Source organism: Anser anser (assembly GCF_964211835.1).
Source record: "Anser anser genome assembly, chromosome: 14".
Lineage (NCBI taxonomy): Eukaryota > Metazoa > Chordata > Aves > Anseriformes > Anatidae > Anser > Anser anser.
In genome coordinates this window covers 8208785-8227606 of record NC_139735.1, presented here as the reverse complement: position 1 = coordinate 8227606, position 18822 = coordinate 8208785, and the positions used below count along the sequence as shown (strand labels likewise).

The 18822-nt window shown below is 41.5% G+C and overlaps 1 protein-coding gene and 1 long non-coding RNA gene across 3 annotated transcripts in view; one reads left to right on the top strand and one right to left on the bottom strand.

The window, feature by feature from the left end:
- CLINT1 (clathrin interactor 1) overlaps positions 1-7913 on the top strand; it is a 47910-nt gene extending 39997 nt beyond the window's left edge. For both annotated transcript variants that reach the window (XM_083799026.1, XM_083799025.1), the window contains exons 9-12: positions 554-631; positions 4557-4852; positions 5491-5695; positions 6182-7913. In XM_083799026.1, coding sequence (XP_083655152.1) covers positions 554-631; positions 4557-4852; positions 5491-5695; positions 6182-6543 — 941 coding nt within the window. In that variant the 3' untranslated portion in view covers positions 6544-7913. The remainder of the gene's footprint in view (positions 1-553; positions 632-4556; positions 4853-5490; positions 5696-6181) is intronic.
- Positions 6938-17760, bottom strand: LOC310881589. Its single transcript, XR_014572457.1, has 2 exons — positions 17277-17760; positions 6938-17112 (listed from the first exon to the last, which is right to left on the bottom strand). It is a non-coding gene; the product is annotated as an uncharacterized lncRNA (long non-coding RNA).
- Between the last annotated feature and the right edge of the window lie 1062 nt (positions 17761-18822).

Here is an 18822-nt window from a genome sequence, read left to right as displayed (position 1 = left end):
AAAAAAAAAAAAAAAGGCAATCACAAACACAAGCCACGTCCTTGAGATTCCAATTCAAGATTACTGCAAAATCATTCATGCTTTAAGTAACATAAAAATAAATATAAGATGATATTTAATTTTTCATAGTAAGCATAATAAATTAACTCTTTTTATGATGAGAATGTTTGGCTTTTCTATATAAAAACTTCCAAAGTTTTATTTTCACAAACTGTCAGACTAGCAGCATCCCTTGTTAGGAGAACAGGAGAACCCTTTCTAACCTTTTTATTCTTTTTAAATTTATTTTTAGAGATATCAAGAACTCGGATCTTAAGAAAACAAAACTGCAAAATCTGCAGTGTAGTTGGAAATACTCCAGTTTATTGTTGCTCAGGCTTGTATAAATATAGTATGGTGATGAACAGGAAAACCATTGTGGACTTATGGAGCAGAATCAATAAATCCATCGTGCTAAATACAGGACAGCTTTTCTTCATAAATTCTGCATGCATTTATTGCAATGGTTCTTTGTAGAGTCCTTTAACAGTATTTGGCTTCCTTCTGTTTCTAGGTGGATCAACTGACCCATTTGGAGGATTTGCTGATTTTAGTTCAGCTGCTGCTACAGCAAGTTTCCCATCATCGCAAGGTAGGATTCATTTACAGATTGAAATGCTGTTTAAGGGCAGAGAGAGGGGAAGAGATGCCACGTGGCGTTATTGAAAGTCATTTCTCTTTCCAAGGCAAACCCTGTTTGTTTAACTGGACACAAGTGTTGATATTGAGTAAGGAAGAGATCCGTTGTCCAGCACAGCACTTAGCACTTGTCTAATGGGCCTAAAACTCTTTATCAACTCTGTTTCAGAAAAATGTGGTAGGGGTTCCATATACACCCCTGTTTATTTAAAAGCACATGATAAAACTTAGAGCAAAGCTCCAAATCTAATTTTGGAACTAACTGAAACAAAACGTGACTAAGTAAAACCTGAAACAAACAAGTGTGGGTCTAAATGCTGGCTGAAGAGTGCTCACTAAACATCATAGAGCCCAGCACACCCCACTTCTGTAATAGTGGGCAGAGCTGTCTTAACTGGACTTCTACAGTGATGAATGCTTCAACTTGACAGTATCTGTGTTTCCAAAATGACTGAAAAATTGGCTGTAGTGATAGGACTATTTGGATTATTAATCATCATAGTCTTCCCAGTGCTTTGTGTGAGATTATTCAACTATTTGCAATAAAAACTAGTCATTTTTCTAATACTTCAACAAACAGTTTGCAAGCTTTTCAGATACGGGTAGGTAATTAAGGAAAGAACCTACTAGCTGCTCGGGGCTGGGGGAAGGACTTGGATGAGGTGCTTGGTAGTCTGCTTTGCTTGATTGTGGTAATGCTGACTGTGAACTGAAAAGTACACAGAAGGGTCTTACGCTGTTTTTTATAGTTTCTAAATATGTACAGAGTTCATATTGGTCTTAAGAACTCTCAAGACAGGCAGAACAGTAAATTAAATGGGTAAGTTGAAGAAAAACAAAAGACAATCACGTTCAATGGAAAATAGGAGCTCACTTGTGCTAGAAAAATGAGATACCCTCAGCTCCAATCTGTCTCCTAAGGTTTAAAAAAAATAAGTGTGCATCTCTAAACAATTACAAACTTAATTATGTTGGCCTTGTCAGATTGCGTAATGAGGGAAGGCTGTGACAAGCTATTTCCAGTCTCCAGTGCTGTCTGGGTTACTACTGGAAAACTAGTACATTGGAGGGGAATTCTGTCAAGGTGTGTGCCCCGTGTACACAGCATAATGTCATTGACTGATGCCTATATGCATTTGTGGGATGAAGCGGACTAACACTTTTATCTTGGCTAAGTAACAGTTTATTTTCATTTCCCTTTTAAGAGAAACCTATTTAAAAAAAAAAAAAGTGTGGATCTTGCTGAAGTCCGAGGTGAACAAGTCCCTGCCAATGAGAAGAGCAAGGTTTTTAGTAATGCTCATTAGGACAGCACTCAGTTTTGCCCTTGCCTAGCTGTATGCCCCGCACTTTAGAGTCTTCCTGTGCCCAGGCAGCTGGCTCGGTGCAGTCATTTTGCATGCAAACAGACAAGTTACTAGGTACACACAGCCACTGTTTGAAAAACAACATGCACAGAATTTCTCTTAAAGCTGGACTGGAAAAAATAAATGCTAGGAAGCCACCTAAAGCAATCAACTTCTTTTTGGTCAAGTGTTTTTGGAGCCTTCAGTGCTACCCAGGCAGAACAGTGCTGCAAATGAACACAGAGAGAGGGAAGCTGGCTATTTTCTGTGAAGTTAACTTGGACAGTGTTGGTGTTTTGTAGCTGGGTGATCTCAGTGAGAATGCGGGAATACATCTAGAATGTGGAAAGATCAGCAGATCTACCTGTGAGACAGCTTTTAGTCAGCATATTTATAGTTTGTCATTTTTTCACATATGCTATGTTAAGAAAATGTACTGGACATGTATTAATAATATACCTTTAATTTACTTAGCAGGAAAGAACTGCTATAATTTTTTCACAGGCTTTCTCACTCAAAACCAAGTTGTTTTGCAAACACAAAGCCGCCTGCTATGCAAATAATTTGTGTGTTAATACAGCCTAAATTGATACAATCCTTTATCTGCATTAACATGATTAATCTATTCCAATCACCATTATGCAAGGGACAAGGAGTCCTGTAAAATGATTAATCATTCCTGAACAGCCTAAGCCCCTGTAGAAATCTTTTCCTTCTTGATTAATCATCTTTGAAGTTCTACTGAAGGGGCAAAGCCGTATACGTTTTATCCCCACTTCCATTATTGGTGCTCAGTGCACAGGTCTGAACGTAGATAAGTAAATGCTGAGTGTGCTTCTTCTGGGAGGAATATTTAAAGTAGGTTTTAATTTTTAATATGCAATACTAATTGAAATATTCTAATATAGCCCATGTTTGTGAGGGAGATCAAAGCAAATGTTCTAGCAAGGCCCTAAGCTAATGAATATGAGTCCACTTGTGCAATGATATTGTTGGCAATACTTAGATTTTGTGAACGGATTCACTCTCCTACCATTCGTTAAATTCTAATGTATTGATGAAGATAAAGATGATTAAGGGCTGAACGTGTATATTCATGGTCTTTCACATTCCATGTAATTTATTGCTGTTATGTTTTGAGTAGATAGAATGTAGTTGCAGAAAATTGCTATGGGTGGCCGTTATAGAGCTGGGCATCGTATGGGTTAGGAAGTGGAAGCTGACACTAGATTCATCTGCTCCAGCTTTACGTGCTCGAATTTTTATTAGCTCATCTAAAGAAATTCAGAGGATGATTTACTGTTCATTAGAACTCGAAGTTCACTTCATATGGCAATGACATTGCTTGTGACTTAGCTCAAGTACCACAAGAATATCAGTGACATAATCAAAAAGCTGACCTGTACAATGGCCCAGACTTGGAACAAGATTCATGATGTAGGAATGAGAGCAGCTTAAATGGCATTGCTTTATTTTTAGCATCTCCTGTGGATGCTGTTTTAATCTCTTATTCCCCTATCGCTGCTCTGAAGTAATTCTTTTCTTTTTAATTTAAAAAAAGCATTTTTTAAGGGAGATAACATCTACTTTCATTTGACTCAAAGGTTATGAAATATTCTCAGTTCACTGGTCTGTCTATGGACATGTGTGATCCTGAAATTGGTACCCTTGTGGTTGTGTATAAACAAGTTATACTGTTAGACACTTCATATCTCTCTCTGCACCTTACTGTGAATTGCTGTCTTTTTATTAAAACACTTGTCTGCAAAAACCCTGGCATGTTGAAATGAAACAAAGTGTTAGTGACGACCTACGAGTTCAACAAAACTTTTCCTGAGAGATGTATTAGATCCAAAATTGAATTCAATTTCTGTTTTAAATCAAGGGACATCTTGAAAACTTGATGTGTTTTGCATGAGCCCTTCATGGGATGGGACTATCACCTCAAATAAGAATATATTCTTAACTTGCTTAACTGGTAACTTGCTTTCAAAGCTTTTATTCCCCTCAACATTTTTTTATATGAAGAGTTACTTACTGATTGCATATAGCAAATTTAGAAACAGTTGGTTTTGTATTTTATCACGATGGAATTTGCTTCATCAAGTGGCTTGTTCCTGACAGCAGTTCTCTCAGAAAGTACCAGGGCTCTGAGCTAAGAAGGTGATAAATTTCATCAAGTTCTAAGTTTGGTTTTGCTTTTTGCCTACATTCTACTCTGAAGTTATCTTTCTTTCAAATTTTGTCTAAAGAAAACCTGTCCCTACTTGTTTTGTATCTACAGGTGACATGTTATCATTCTTTCTGTGTAGGGGTGTTTTCATATTTCCTTTGCTACCTTGTTAAAATTGTTGGAATATTCATGAGAGGGAGTGATGTCCAGATGGAGGTTCTACCTGCAGATGTTAATCTGGACAGACACAGATCAGCTCTCATTTGTTTCAGTTCATGGAATATGGGACTTGTTTAGTGCCTTTCTTTAAGCCTTCTACCTTTTCTTCCATCTTCCTTCCTCTTGCACTCTCCCTTCAGGTACAGCAACAAGTGGAAATGGAGACTTTGGTGACTGGAGTGCCTTCAACCAAGCTTCTCCTTGTCCTAGTGCTTCATCTGGAGAGCTCTTCAGCAACATGGCACAGCAGCCAGCTATAGAGCTCTTCAGTAGCTCGCAGCCAGCTTCTGGCCAGGCTCCAACTGCTTCAAATTCTGCAGATCTTTTTGATTTGATGGGCCCCTCTCAGACAACTATGACCTCTTCACAAAGTATGAATTTCTCTATGATGAGCTCCAATGCTGTAGGCATCGGTTTACCCATGTCAAGGTCACAGGTATGCAGCTGTTTGTACAATTTCCTAATCTTTTGCTTTCTCCTTAATGTTGTGTCTGAAAATGATAGACTGGTTTCCTGAAAAGAAAATATATTGGAAGTTCTAGAAAAGTTCTTGAAAAGCCTCTTTTTATATGCCAGTCCTCTCTGAGATGGTCTTCATTGCTGTATTAAGTGTTGCTGTTTTTCTGGGGAAGAAGGTTGATGTTTTAAACCTTAAAGCCATCATGCACTGAATGCTACAGGTTTCCAGTCTCAAGGGGATGGAGGTGAGGACTAGCCTGTTTTCTCAAAATCTGGAATTGACTGCTTACATGGAGGGTCACTGATTTTTTGGAAACCATAGCAGGTTGATTTGGTATTAGGAGTTAAAAATCAGTATGTCTGAGTTGAGAACTTGACTACAGATGATCACTGTCCTACTAAGTAGGGATTAGGGCATCTTGATACTACTTTAACCCATTCTAATGGTGTAACAGCAAATGGGAGCACTGCTTTGGAAGAGCTGAAATTCACATCTAAAAACAAAGAAATTTCAGTGTCTCCTTCTTGTCTTCTGTGGAAAAATAAATACTTGTTGTTTAGTCCTGAAGCCTATTAGTAAATTGTTTCAGTGTATCCCAACAACTTCTTTTCTAGCCTCTGCAGAGCGTGAACACTTTGATGCCGAAGCCCAACCCTCTTTATAATGCAAGCACAGAGATGGTCCAGAAGAACGCAAGCAAAACTCTACCTTCAACTTGGTCAGATCCCAGTGTAAATATCAGTTTGGACAATTTAGTACCTGGGATGCAGCCTTCCAAACCCCAGCAGCCATCACTTAATACCATGATGCAGCAACAAAGTGAGTTACTGTTGGTGCACCGTTTTGCTTTGCACACTGAGCTCTCTAGGGATTTAGTAAGCTGTCCTTGAGATGAAGTATTCTGCTAATTATTTTCATACGTTGTCATAATTGTTTCTTAAACTACTGTGATGCTTCTGACACAAAAATGGTATTTTCTAAACAGAGCCTGACAGGCTAGGAGGCTAGTAACTGCATGCCTTTACTGCAGAGTTTGCACTGTTGGCGTATCTTGATTTCAGGCTTCCTTATCTCTAGAAGTTCTCTAGAATATGCATAGCAGCATGTATTGCTACCAGATGCTATTTAAAAATTGTTTTTAAATGTTTTCTGAGTCCTCACATAGAAAATACGGAAACGAATGAAATAGCTACATTTTGGGCCATCATATATTCACGGCAGTGATTGCATAAGTTAATTAAAATAAATAGGGCCTTCAAACAGAATCTGCTTTACTATTTTTGCATCCTTTTTCTCCTTTTGCAGATATGCAACAACCTATGAATGTCATGACTCAAAACTTTGCAGCTGTGAACCTCAATCCTCAACCTAACATGATGCCTGTACGACCCCAGACAAGCCCACTGATGGGAGGGTCTGTTCCTGTGGGGATGGGAATGCAGAGTGTGATGTCAGGTACGATGGGGATGACCTCCATGGGACCCACACCTATGATGAACCAGGGAATGATGGGGATAAACATGAACATGGGATTGCCAGCTACAGGAATGGGTTTGACGGGCACAATAGGAATGGGAGTACCCAATATCTCTATGACCTCTATGACTACTGGGACTGTTCAACCCAAGCAAGATGCCTTTGCAAATTTTGCCAATTTTAGCAAATAAAGATTGTAAAAATAAATAAATTAAAAATAAATGGGCAGACTGAATGAAGGATTTTTAGCTGCACAAATATAGCTGGGGAAGGGGTGGAAAACACTGATCAATACTACTTTTTTTTTTCTTTAGCAGTTAAAGTATCTACATAAAGAACCAAAAGCTATTTTCTAAATGTTGAAATAACTAGTGTTCAAATTCTGGAGAGATGAAAGGTTCTTCTAAGGAATGTATTAGATTTTGCAAAATAATTTGTATTGAGACCATCAAAGCCTTTCCTAGGTAGAAGAACCAATTTTAACTTCGGGACTTGATGGAAGACTGGAATGGGGGTTGGGTAAAAATGTTTGAATCTAATTTTATACTTTTCTTTTTTCTTGAAGAGCTTGACTTTCTTTTCCCCCTCTCCCTGATCGCTTTGTCATAATTGGATCATTCCTTTTACTACCACTCTGAGTCCACAATTGAAGTCACTCAAGTACTATAATCAGTTTTTTATAAGAATATATATTTTTGTCCAAAAAATGGCTTACATATGTGATTATGGCTAATTCAAAGGGACCTGGAATGTATATATACTTTTGCTAATGTTCCAGTCGCACTGCTATATTACCCAAATTTTTATGGTAAACATCGTCTCTCAGCAATTTGGTGATCAATAGATTTTTGGGGCTTTACATGCCTCTGTTATAACTGATATCCAGTGCAGGTCTGGGAGAAGATTTATCTGAGACTGCTGGAAGGTTTCCTTTTATACAACTCCAGAAAATGCACTTTCTTGCAGTTTTTACAGTGGCAGTTAGCATCCTTTTTACCACCAGCTATGGAGCCACTGGTTTACAGTGTCAGCAGCAGTCAGAAAGCAAAAATGTTTATTTTTTGTATCATTACAAAAATAACAAGGCAGATTACACCGTGTTATGTAAATCTATAACCCGACCTAATCCAACAGCATTGAATCTTAGCTTTCATACAACCCTTGGTGATTCTTTTGTGTAAATATGGCATTTAGCAGCTGTGGAATCCAATAGAGGAGTAAAATATATATATTAATAAAGGAAACCTGTAGCAGTCAAAGATTTTACTGACTTACTGAAAACAAAAGAACGAATTAAGATTTTGGGGGGTTTTTGTTTTTCCTTCTGTAATTCTGCATCTAAGTCCACATGAATCATGATTCTAGAATCTGGAATACAAAGACATTGTTATAATCACAAATTGGGAATATTGGTAAGAATAAGCACTATGCTATAGGTATGAAATTTATTGCCTCCCTTTTCTTATGTTGGATTTTTTTATTATTAAATTGATAAAACTTTGTTTTCATTGTATTCATAATGTTCTGTTATACATAACATTAAAATGTTCATTAAAATCAATGTTGGGCTGCTTTGCCTTTCATTCCATTTGACGTTTATGAGAGCATTTGGGAAAAAAAATAATTATAATTTGGGCAAAGTAATTTTTATAAATAATTTAAAATTGTTTAATGACTTCTTATCTGAAGCCTTTCCTATCTGGCTCTACTGTTAGGAATTAAAAATGAAGCAGGCAAGATATCCTGACCCGCTCCAGCCTTGCTAATGCTCCATCTACAACATTTCTAATTAGGCAGAAATTCATGTACTTCAGCTAAGTGGTAATGAAAAGTGATTCATTTGCTGAATAAGAGATGAGAGTGAGTGTAATTAGCTGACTGCGGTTTTTAATCTTTCAACAATTCAATGTGTTTAAATTAGTTTCAAAGAATAGGAGCTTTCAAGTGTTGTTACATCAAAGTAATCAAGGCAGGCTTTAACGGCTGAGTAGGAGAGATCGCTCTGGTTCCTATGCTGAAACCTTTAAACTTCTCTGGAAGAACCGTCTTCAAAACCTCTCATTCTAACAGATGGGAAGATTCAAACTGGTTCGATATATGCAAAACTGTGGTGGGAAGAAAGCTAGTTCTGGAGGGTAGGTGGGTGGCAAGGAAAATTAAGCCTGTAGTTAGCGTTGCTTAAGGGGTGCAATGTTTGAGTAGTATTTAGCAGATTTTCAGGTGAACCGGGTGAGCCCATTCATTATACTGTCCTTTCAAGTTAAGTTTAGCTGGTTAAACAGTTGGCTTTGAGTTTAGAAATTCTCTGTTCAGGTTGCTCAGATCTCTTCAGAGGATCCAGTGATTTTCTTCTAATCAATAAATTAATTATAATGAAACATTTGTCAGGGATTAGAATAACTCCAGTGGAAAACAGTTGGTCAGTTCAGAGTGGATTTTTGTGTCTGTCAAAGATGTCTTAGTTAATGGAATATGGGCTTATAGACCAGCTGTAGTACTGAACTGATTCCCTGCCCTAAGCATTTGTTGTTCTTCATATGGGTCAGTATCCTAATCATCAAAGCAATGTGAGAAAAGTTCCTCATCCATCTTGATTGTCTTCAGGTGGATGGGAAGGAAGCCCTTTAAACCAAAATAAATATCAGAAAAGATAATGCAGAAAGATCCCTTGAGAAAATGGATCAGGTGCATCCCCACGTGATTTATACCTGCAGTGAGGAGAGCCTTTTGCAAGGGAGCTTCGTTCCGTTCTCCACCAGTTAGAGTAAAGGACATACAGCATAGGTAGTAGCACTTAGCAGGATATGGTTTATGTCCTTAGATTCAAATAGATTGTGATTGTTAAGCAAACAATATTGAGCATGTTTAAGATGGATATTATAAAATGTTTCTCTCAATATTTCAGGTATGAGCAAAATAATTTCAATTCTTAATGTTATCTTTTCAGGTGAAAATACAAATGAGCTACTGTGTGAATGGTGACAGATCACCCATTCATCAACTCCTCCCCAGTATGACTTCAATATAACCTAAATCATGCTGTTATGTTAGTTAGTATAACTCCTTTCACCATTTTTTTTAAAGCCAGGTCCAGCTGTAACTGCGAACCTTGCAGCAGCCTAGGTGTGGCTGTGGTACGCAGCGTGTGACTGCATCGTGTGCTCCATATGGATGTTTGGCTTTCTCCCAGGGATGCTGGGCAAGAATCTAACTTCCTTGCTCTCTCCCCCCCCCAGACTATTCAGAAGTTGAACTCCACATGTTCTAAAATGTGTGTGCTGATGCTGTGATAGAGTCCAAAGTGCTCAAGTTTTAAGAACAGATTGAAGGCAGCCTTGGAAGTCCTGTGACCACTGCCAGCATAGCTGCATGGCCTTCTCGCACCAAGCTGCAAAGCAGCAACCTGTCATCGGAGCTTGGTACTAACAGGGAGTAAATGGAGGGGACTGACTGTGTTTGGTAGTAAGAGGTGAACTTCTGCATTCTGTAGCTTCTGAGATGGTAAACGTTTTTAAAGTTCAGTTAAAATTAGGGAAATCCTTGGTAAAAAATGTGTGTGGTTAGGGTCATCAGAATCCATCTCCTGTGTATGTTTTTGGAATACTTAAAAAAAAAAAAAATAAAAATCGATCCTGATATGTGAAAGGTGTAATAAACTCCAGCACAGGTGCAGGTTCAGTGATGACTAGAGCATCCACTATGTTCTACAAAAGAAATTATATTCAAAACAGCTAAACAAGGGTATTTATAGCAGCATCTGTTTCAGCTATATCTGTCAGCTAAGAACAGTCTGACACTGCTTCAGGGAGGTGGGGGAGGGATTTATCAATGAAGTGTTTACATAATGCAGGCAGGCATTGTATACTCAAGGTGATACCAACTCTAACAGGATAACAAATATCTAAAGACACTTTTATTCTCCGAGGCCTTTGCTCCAGTAGTCGCTCTACAAAATTGCCTTTGCGTTCGTTTGTGCATAACTGTAAACACTTTTATAGCATGTGACGTTTTATAGTATCTTCACTTGGTTCTGCTTAAAGCTTTTAATGGAGATGTAATTTTTTTCTCTCCCACCCACCCAGTATTCTTCAAAGCCATCACTGAGTAAAATTCAGAATTGTTTCAGGCAAACCCATTGGGTTTGACTGCACATTGAAAGTCTTTGTTTTAAGCAAAATATTTAATTTAACTGGAAGGGAAACTTTTTTTCAGTTAGTACTCAGAAATGTCAGCACGGTGAAAAATGGCTTATTGTACAGCTCTGGGTACTTGCTGACAGATTTGACTGGCAAAAAGAATGGGAGAATTGGAAACCAAATAGTGAATACCTGTCTGCTTCCAATTATTCCACCCAGGAGCTCTGCCCACAGCAGAGGAACGGGAGTTGCCCTCTTTTTCCTATTAGAGGTAACTGAAGCACAGCTCCTTCATGGGGACAAAGCAGCTCTGTGCTGCCTGCTCCTCGGAGGCTGTAGCTGTCCGATGAGGTGGAGCAAGCGGCTGTGCAGCTTCTTCACATCAGCCAGAAACACAGAATCTCTGTGAACCTTTTTCCCCAAAGCACTTGGGTTTGGAGCTGACCTAACATTTTAAACAGCTCAGTGGGAGAATGGCTTCCTGGAGGTTTTGGTGGGGAGGATGGGTATTGTTTTAGCTGCGCTTCTAAGACCTGCCTTCTTGGAGCTGTGTTTAGGGCTAAAGGGAAGAAACAGAAACGCTAAGTTGCAAAGACAGCGAGGTGAACCCTGTTAATGTTGTGAGACTGAAAAGAGTGGCCTGTGGAATTTGGAAGTCAATCTGTACAGCTTGTTCAGCGATATGGTTCTGATTTTACCTAGCCAGATGCTGCAGGAGTTTGCTTCTTTGGGTAAAACAGCCTTTAAAAACTGAAATGTCTCTCTTTTTTGATGTGATTCTAGGTCCTGTAGTCAAATAAGGGAGGATAAGCAGTATGAAATTCTGCTGAATGTGGAAAATGTAAAAGGCACAAAATTTACATGGCATAATCCAGGTCTCTCTGTTTATGTAAGTGTTCCATGTGTATGGTGCAGTTCATCTCTGTCTTTCAAAAATATCTTGTCACAAATTTACAGATTTTTTTATCATGAGCCATAAGGTACTGGTTCAGTAATTAACTGGTTCTTTAATAGAGCTGCAATTACTTTGTTTCATGAGAAGGAAAAAAAGAATGCATTCCAAGACAGAGCTACTTTCGACATCTGGGAACCTCCTAACAGCTGGCTATCTAATGAATATGCATCTGCTTAAGAGGCTGTAGTTCATTAATAAACCAATAGATATAAAACAGAAACAATCTTTGTCAGCTTCAAATGAGATTGGATGCAATGTGCTGTGAAGTGTCACTGTCGCGTTGAATCGAGCCGGGGAGGTTAACAGTTGCTCTTTGGTACCAGCGGCTTCGTGGCAGAGGCGAGGGCTGCAGCCTCGTGGTGAGAGGGCTGAAATCCCAAAGCCTTGTGGCTGCTTTCTGCTGCCTTTTGCACCCCTATTTCTCCCCCTGTTTCTCCTGGTACCAACTGAGTCTGAGGCACTGTTGACCATTTACCATCTACTCTTTTTTGGTTTGACAAAAGAGGATGTGTTGGGTTTTTTTCCATATAGAAATGATTTGATAGGCACAGGAATCGAGCATGTGAACAAATGACTGGGGAGAAGTTACATGAATGTGATAAAAATGCACCTATTTGACAGAGAACTGGGGCTTGTAAGGGAACTTAGACTACCCCGTGAGCTGTGTTGTACAAAAGGACTGGTGTAGGGTGAAATAAACACTCTTAAAAACAATGACAGTGACCTCACTCAACTGTATAAATGTCTGAACCCTTAAGGATTGTATCTGCACTTGTTCTGAGATGTTGTCCCAAACTGTAGCAACATTTGGTATCTTATTTTTGTAGTAGTCTGCACCTTCATTTCCTGGGGGAGCTCCCATAATACGTGAGGTCGATGTAGCATTACTTTAAGCAGCCTTGTCCTTTCTGCACAGACACACAATCCAGCCCCTGTTGGTCTAGTATTTTCTTCTTTTCAAAGGGTAATCACGCTGAATAGGAGCCTCTTGAAGTAGCAATAATTATTTTTGATGCAAAATGTTAATGAGGTGGAGTTCTCCTTAGAGAAAAGTTACAATTTCATCTTAAGCCACGGTACCGCTAGGAGTGACTGTCAGCTGTTAAATTACCAGTCTGCAGGCTCCCTGGGACAGAGGTGAGTCTCTCTTTTATTTGGGGTGTTGGGGGACTGAGTAGTTTCCTTGCTTAGAAAAATGTTGAGGTGACGTAATTCCACTGCCTGCAGAAATGGAGAAGCCAAGGAGCTTGGGCTGGTTTTGCCCAGGGTGGTTGCAGATTGTAAGGCTAATTAGTTGGAGGCACCCACGTCCCACTTTCCAATTCATCCTCCCTGTTTGGGACCCTCACCTGTACCACCCATCTGCCATGGGAGTGCGGGGAGTCTGGCAGCTGAGGCACACAAGAGCCTTTGGAGGTTTTTGAGAACCTGTGCTGGATTGACAGCATCCCTGGGCAGGCTAGGCTGTTTTTTTTCTATTGCCTACAGATGAAAGATTTCTTTTTTTCCCTAACACCTCGTCAAAATGTACTCCCTGCCCTGCTCTTGACATGGCAAAGAAGCAAATCCAGCCAGCAAAACTCTGGTTTCTCCCGAGGATTGGACTCCTCAACCATTTGCAGCTCAGCAGGTAGGTCACTGATTAGCAACCCAACTTCCCTCCCTCCAGAGCTCTACCTTTCACCCCCAAATTAGCAGGACTAAGATGTTACAGCTTTATCTTTTTTGAGACAGACAAAAGAGCAAACTGTAATGGAGGGCTGTCCTTTTAAATACTTTTACTTTTCAAGGTCATTTGTGGAGCTTTTATCAATCAGAAAGCTAAATTCATACAAAAAGCATCTATAATGAACCAAGCATATCTTGAACCTTATCCCTTCAGCTGAATACAAATTATCTAGGAAGGTATGCTCATCAAGTTCAGTATCCCTGTGACCGTTTAGAAAGAAAGCAGAGAAGCCACTATTGTGGTTTGGCATCTATCAATTTATTGTCTTTTTTTCCTGTAATTGATTTATTAATTATAGCATCTTAATGATCTATTTAAAATAAATAAACCATTTACACCATTTCAAAGGTATTTTGTGATGTTCAGCTGATATTAAAATAGCACGAGCCTTATGTGCTTTTTCAGCAAGTGACCTAATTAGTTAATAAAGTAATTGAATATTAAAAAGGATGTTGCAAGTGATTAAAATTTAAGAGCCTTCAGAACATTATTAAAGCTATAAATCATACATCACTGTTTTAATTTGCATAGCTACAGAATTACTAATGGTCCCACATGCATAAGCTACTTGGCAATTAGTCTTCTAACAAACTGTTGGTGATAGTATGAGATTACCAAAATCTTTCCTGTTTTGACTTGCAACCAAATCCCAGGATGAGAGAACACTAAGGGTTAAATTCCTAAAAACATGGAAATTAAGTTCCTTCATAGATCTCTGTGAACTAGCCTCTGTCACCCATTGTCCCTTGCCCTTCTGGCCAGAGGACCACAACCTCCCATGTCCCAACAAGGTGTTGAAAGGAGAGGAAGAAGCATCTGTCTCCACTTTGAGCTTCCTAGGCTAGCCTTGGGTCTTTTCTCCAGCCCAGTTCAATGTGCAGGAATTCTCCTATGTGGTGCTGGGTCATTCTGCGTTCTTCTCCCAATATGTACGCCTGTCACGGCAGTGTTTCTCTTCCCTGGACTCTTCCCCCCTGGACTCCAAGCTCATTAACAGCACCAAGCAGAGGGTGAGCTGCCACAAGGCAGTGGTACTTGAGCTTTGTCCCATAGATGCTGTCTTTGGGCTGCAGGGAAGGGCCAAACCAGCTGCTTGTCACCTTTCAGCTGTATGGGAAGCCTGAAGCACCTGCAGACAGTGAAGGGTTTGCAGAAACATCACGGATGGGGAGCTGCCTGCTGGCCTCACTGGGCACAGCCACTTCCCTGTGTGCTTGGGGCAGTGAGGGTCAGCTGCCCGTGGCCCGTGTCTGCACTCTGGGGCTGGCTGCAGGCAGGAGGTGAGCCATGATGCCTGTTTTCAATTTAATTAAGAGACAAACTGCTTTGGCCATCTGATCTGCCCCTGTTCGCCTCTCTTGCCAAGAGCCAGCGGTTCTGCAGTGACGGTTCCTGGCCTCGGGCCTGCTGTCCAGCTCCTGAGCTCTGCAGCGGGACATGATCCAGTGCCCAGGCAGAGAGCAGCTCTGCCACCGTACGGATGTGCAGCCTGACAGGGAGCTGCTGCTCCAGGCAAAATCAGCTGCCTACAAGCAACCGACCTGGTGTGCAGTGGAGCACAACCCTGCCATCCGTCAGCTAAACTGCTGGAGCAGCTGAAAGCTGATGAGAGGGAGAGCAAACAAAGCTACAGCCAAGCAAGAGCATGGCTTCAGCATAAGCTCAGCAGCGTTGTCCCTTCCCTGATCAGCGCTGCTGCGTATTGCGCCCTCTTCCCTGTGCTGCGCAGCCCCCTGGCTCCATCTGGCGCCCCCAGGACTTGGCTGCTGCGCCCGCTGTAGGGACAGACTCTCAGTGAATCAGTTTCTGATTTCCCACCTCTTTGATACGTGCGGTGTTATCGCAGTGTTATAGTCTGTCCCGGTCCCTCGCAGGAACGCTGGGTTTGTGCTCCCCAGCTCCTCCTCCCCTTGCCGCTGCCTGCTCGGTCGCTGCAATCGCGCTGCTTGCATAAGCTGATGTGTTCACCGTGTAAGTCACAAGTCCTTTTTCTTTGGAACAAAAAAGATATCGCAGAACAGCACTTCCCTGAAAAACAAAGCTGTCGTTCCCACCGAGTCAGCAGAAGCCTTGATGTAGCTTTAGCTATTAAAGTGCGCTGGCTGCTACCGTACCAGGAGAAATTCGTTTTTGTGCTGCAAAACTTTTCAGGAGCTTCCTTTGAAGCCTTTATTGAGGTCAGGGGCTGCAACCTCTTGTATCATTTCCATGTCAGCCTGCAGCACTCTTTGAAAGCCCTTACACTGGATATCCTGACAAATAGCAGCTCTTTGTTCATTAGTTTACACTCGGTAATAGATGTGAGGCCAGGCTGGAGGATGGCTCTCAGCAAGTGATTCACACTCTGCTGCACTAAGGTTTGCTGTGGCTCAAGTAGTTGGAGACAGTACAATCTGCTTTCAAGGGTCTGTGTTTTTAATTAAAACAGCAAGCTAAGGAAGGGGTGACTTCAGAGCATCCTGATTCCACAAGGAATGACAAGAACACAGCTGCTTCTAAAATAAATTAATTACTGCCCATTATCTTACAGGTACAAAACTCATCATGTGAGGAAGGCAGTTTTGTAAACGCACGAGCATTACAACAGTACAAGCACCATGCTGAGTGACAAGGTATGCTGGAAAAGACTGAGGTTTATACCAGTTTGCAGTGTTTGGGGGGTTTTAGGGCAAGTCAGGTCAGTGACCTGTTCCAGCGCACCCTGGCTCTACTGCCCGGTTTCACTCCGACGTTGCAACATCACGCACCGGCATTTGCCAGCTGCTGGCAAGCACTCGGACAGCACAGGGAGGTGAACAGGAGCCCACTCTGAAATGTAAAAGCAGTAACTTTCTACTTTGTTTCAGCTTTTCCCATGCTTGCAGTACAGACGGTGGCTGACTCGAACCTCTGTGGCCACACGTGTTTCATACTCTTTCTACCTAATGCAGCGTGGTATCCTGTTTGCCGTCCTTCCTGCTGCTATATGCCATTAGCCCGATAGCATCAGTTTTTCCACTCAAACTCTCACATCCTTTTCCTGATCAACACACTGCACAATTGTTCCATTGACTGCACTCTGATGGGAAAAACTTATTGTGCTTGAGCATTATCCCACAAAGAAAGGGGTGGGTTTTCTTCTTCAAGGCTATGCCAGAGCTGTCTGTGAACGCACCACCACAGCATCCATAGTCTCAAAGAATATTACTTTATAGTATTTCCTCCACAGCATCACTTGCACATGAACACCACACGATCTCAGTCTATAAATTGTACAACATGACATGAATACTCACACAGCACTAACTCCTGCCTGTGTCCCAGCCCCACCAGTCCCTGTTTCCAGCTCAGCTCTGTCCTAGTGCAGCTACCACCATGCAGCTCCAGCTCCCCAAATTTCCTTCAGCCAGGGTCATCCTCCACACTGTACAGGGCTCCTGCTGCCCCTCCACCTGAAATGGCACACAGCTGCTGCCCTTAGCAGACAGACCTGTGAGAGCCCTCCTGGCAAAGACCATTTCCCTCTGCTGTACCCACAGCAAGGCTTCCCCCCCTGCCCCAGGTTTATTTAATAATCCCTTCTGGTGGGGACACTGGCAGATCTTCTGCTTGTTAGAGACCCAGTGTGACATCTCCACCTGCACTGCCTGATCACAAAGGGAGGATCTGGCTGACCAGCTCCCAGGTGAAGAAAAAGCAACCCAAACTACCTGTTAAAAAGGAATTGCATAAACAGTATCATCCCAGAGCAATCGTTATGCACCAAGACCTGTAAGCTTCTTCTGCAGTGTAAAACAGAGACCGTTACGGGCTACGTACCTGTGCCCAGCCTTCCCCCTGGCTCCACATGTCCTAGCTTAGGGCAGCAGTGCCACCGAGCTGCACAGCCTCGAAGGCAGCACCATCACGGCTACAGTTTGCAAGGACACCAGCAGCAAAGTGGGAGGGTACAATGGCAAAACTGGGTAACAGGAAAAGAGGTGAGCAAATTAAAAGTGATCCCAACCTCAAATGCTTCTGCTGGTCAAGCAGGTGAGGTGAGGAAGGGGAGAGAAGTGTTGAGGTAGTGGCAGAGGCAGGTGGAGCAAGGCCCTCCCTCAAAGCAGCCATCGAAGCACCGATTACCTTCTCCTGTTGAAAGCCGCAGCCACAGCCCAGGCTTATGAAGGAAACGAGTCTCATGAGATGGTACGAATTTGCAAAATCTTCACAAAAAACACACCTCTGTTCAGCAGAACCAAGGCAGACTGGCATTATCAAAACATCCAATCCAGCTGGTGTCATGATTTACTCTTCAATTTATATCCACTCTCCATTAACTCAGAATCCTAATGATATCTGTTTTAAATATTCAAATACTTATTCAGATTTCAAGCAGGCTCTGAGCACCACCCAGACTGACTCATTAACCGAACATGTGAAACAGCAATGTACTTATCTGTATTATTAAAACTTCATTCTTGACGTATCCTTTGTCACTCTGATCATTTAAGGACTTAAGGACTGCCAGGCTGTGGAAAACAAATAATCAAAACTAAGAAGTGGCCCATGTTATGAAGGATGACAGGACAGACTCATAAATGCCAAGATGAGAGAGATCTCCAAGGCAGGTAAGAAACTGTGGGGAATAAGCTAGTTGTTTGGGATAATAAATCATTCACTGCAAAAAGATGCAGCTTGAAGTTGAGAAGAACCATTCAGAGACTTCAGGTAACATTTGATCAGGAAAATAATTGCCTCAGTGGCACCAGAAAAGACCTAACTTCTTATAGCTAGGAGGGATGTCTAACGCCCCCCCTTTTATTTTTTTTTCAAAACAGGGACAAATTGACATCAGAACTGCAGGTAAATACACTTTACAGAACTCCAGAATAGTAGCTAAATTCAGGAGGGGAATTTCTAACTGTGCCTTACTACTCCAGCTATCATTTTTCCTTAACTTGAGCAATGGTCTCATCAGGTATGAGAAAAATGCCTGCTTCAGTCCTCTCAGATGTCACCTGCAAGTAACAAAAAAACAAACAAACAAACAAAAAAACCCCATACCATTTCTGTGGCAGTACAGAACTTGTTTCACCAGCAGCTTAGGAGTATAACTGTTGCAGTCAAATCAGGTGTTTTGACTCTAATTAGGAGGGTACCGAGCATGCGGTGGCCACCTGCGTGGCTATCAAACAAAAACTCTGCCCTTTGCACTTGTAAATGAAATGGACACACCTGTAGTCTAAAAGAGCAAGAGTCTACTGTAAATTGACTGTAAATCACTTGGTAAGACATCAGGGAACTATCAGACACATGGAAGAAAGGGCAGACTCCCAGCGTAAAGCATTTTAAAATGCAAATGAAAGTCAATGGGTGGCAGACCTTTGTGACTCCCATGTCTGATCCTTCTCATTACATGCATCCTCGTATTGCCACTCATGTCTTTAAACTGTAGATTTTGTTTTCTTTAAACGGTTCACAGGTTGCGCTGGGGGTTACTCCTTTTAGAAAATATCTGAACTCCAGAGCACAGATATGTTTCCACCTCTGGCAATCTGCATCCACATAATTAGCACCTGTGATCCAAACACATCAGCAACATTTACCGTGGGACTAAACAGGTTCCTGGAGGACAGTTTCCCCACTGGCTATGCTCAGGCTGGACTAGATGCCTGGATGCTGGCTCTGG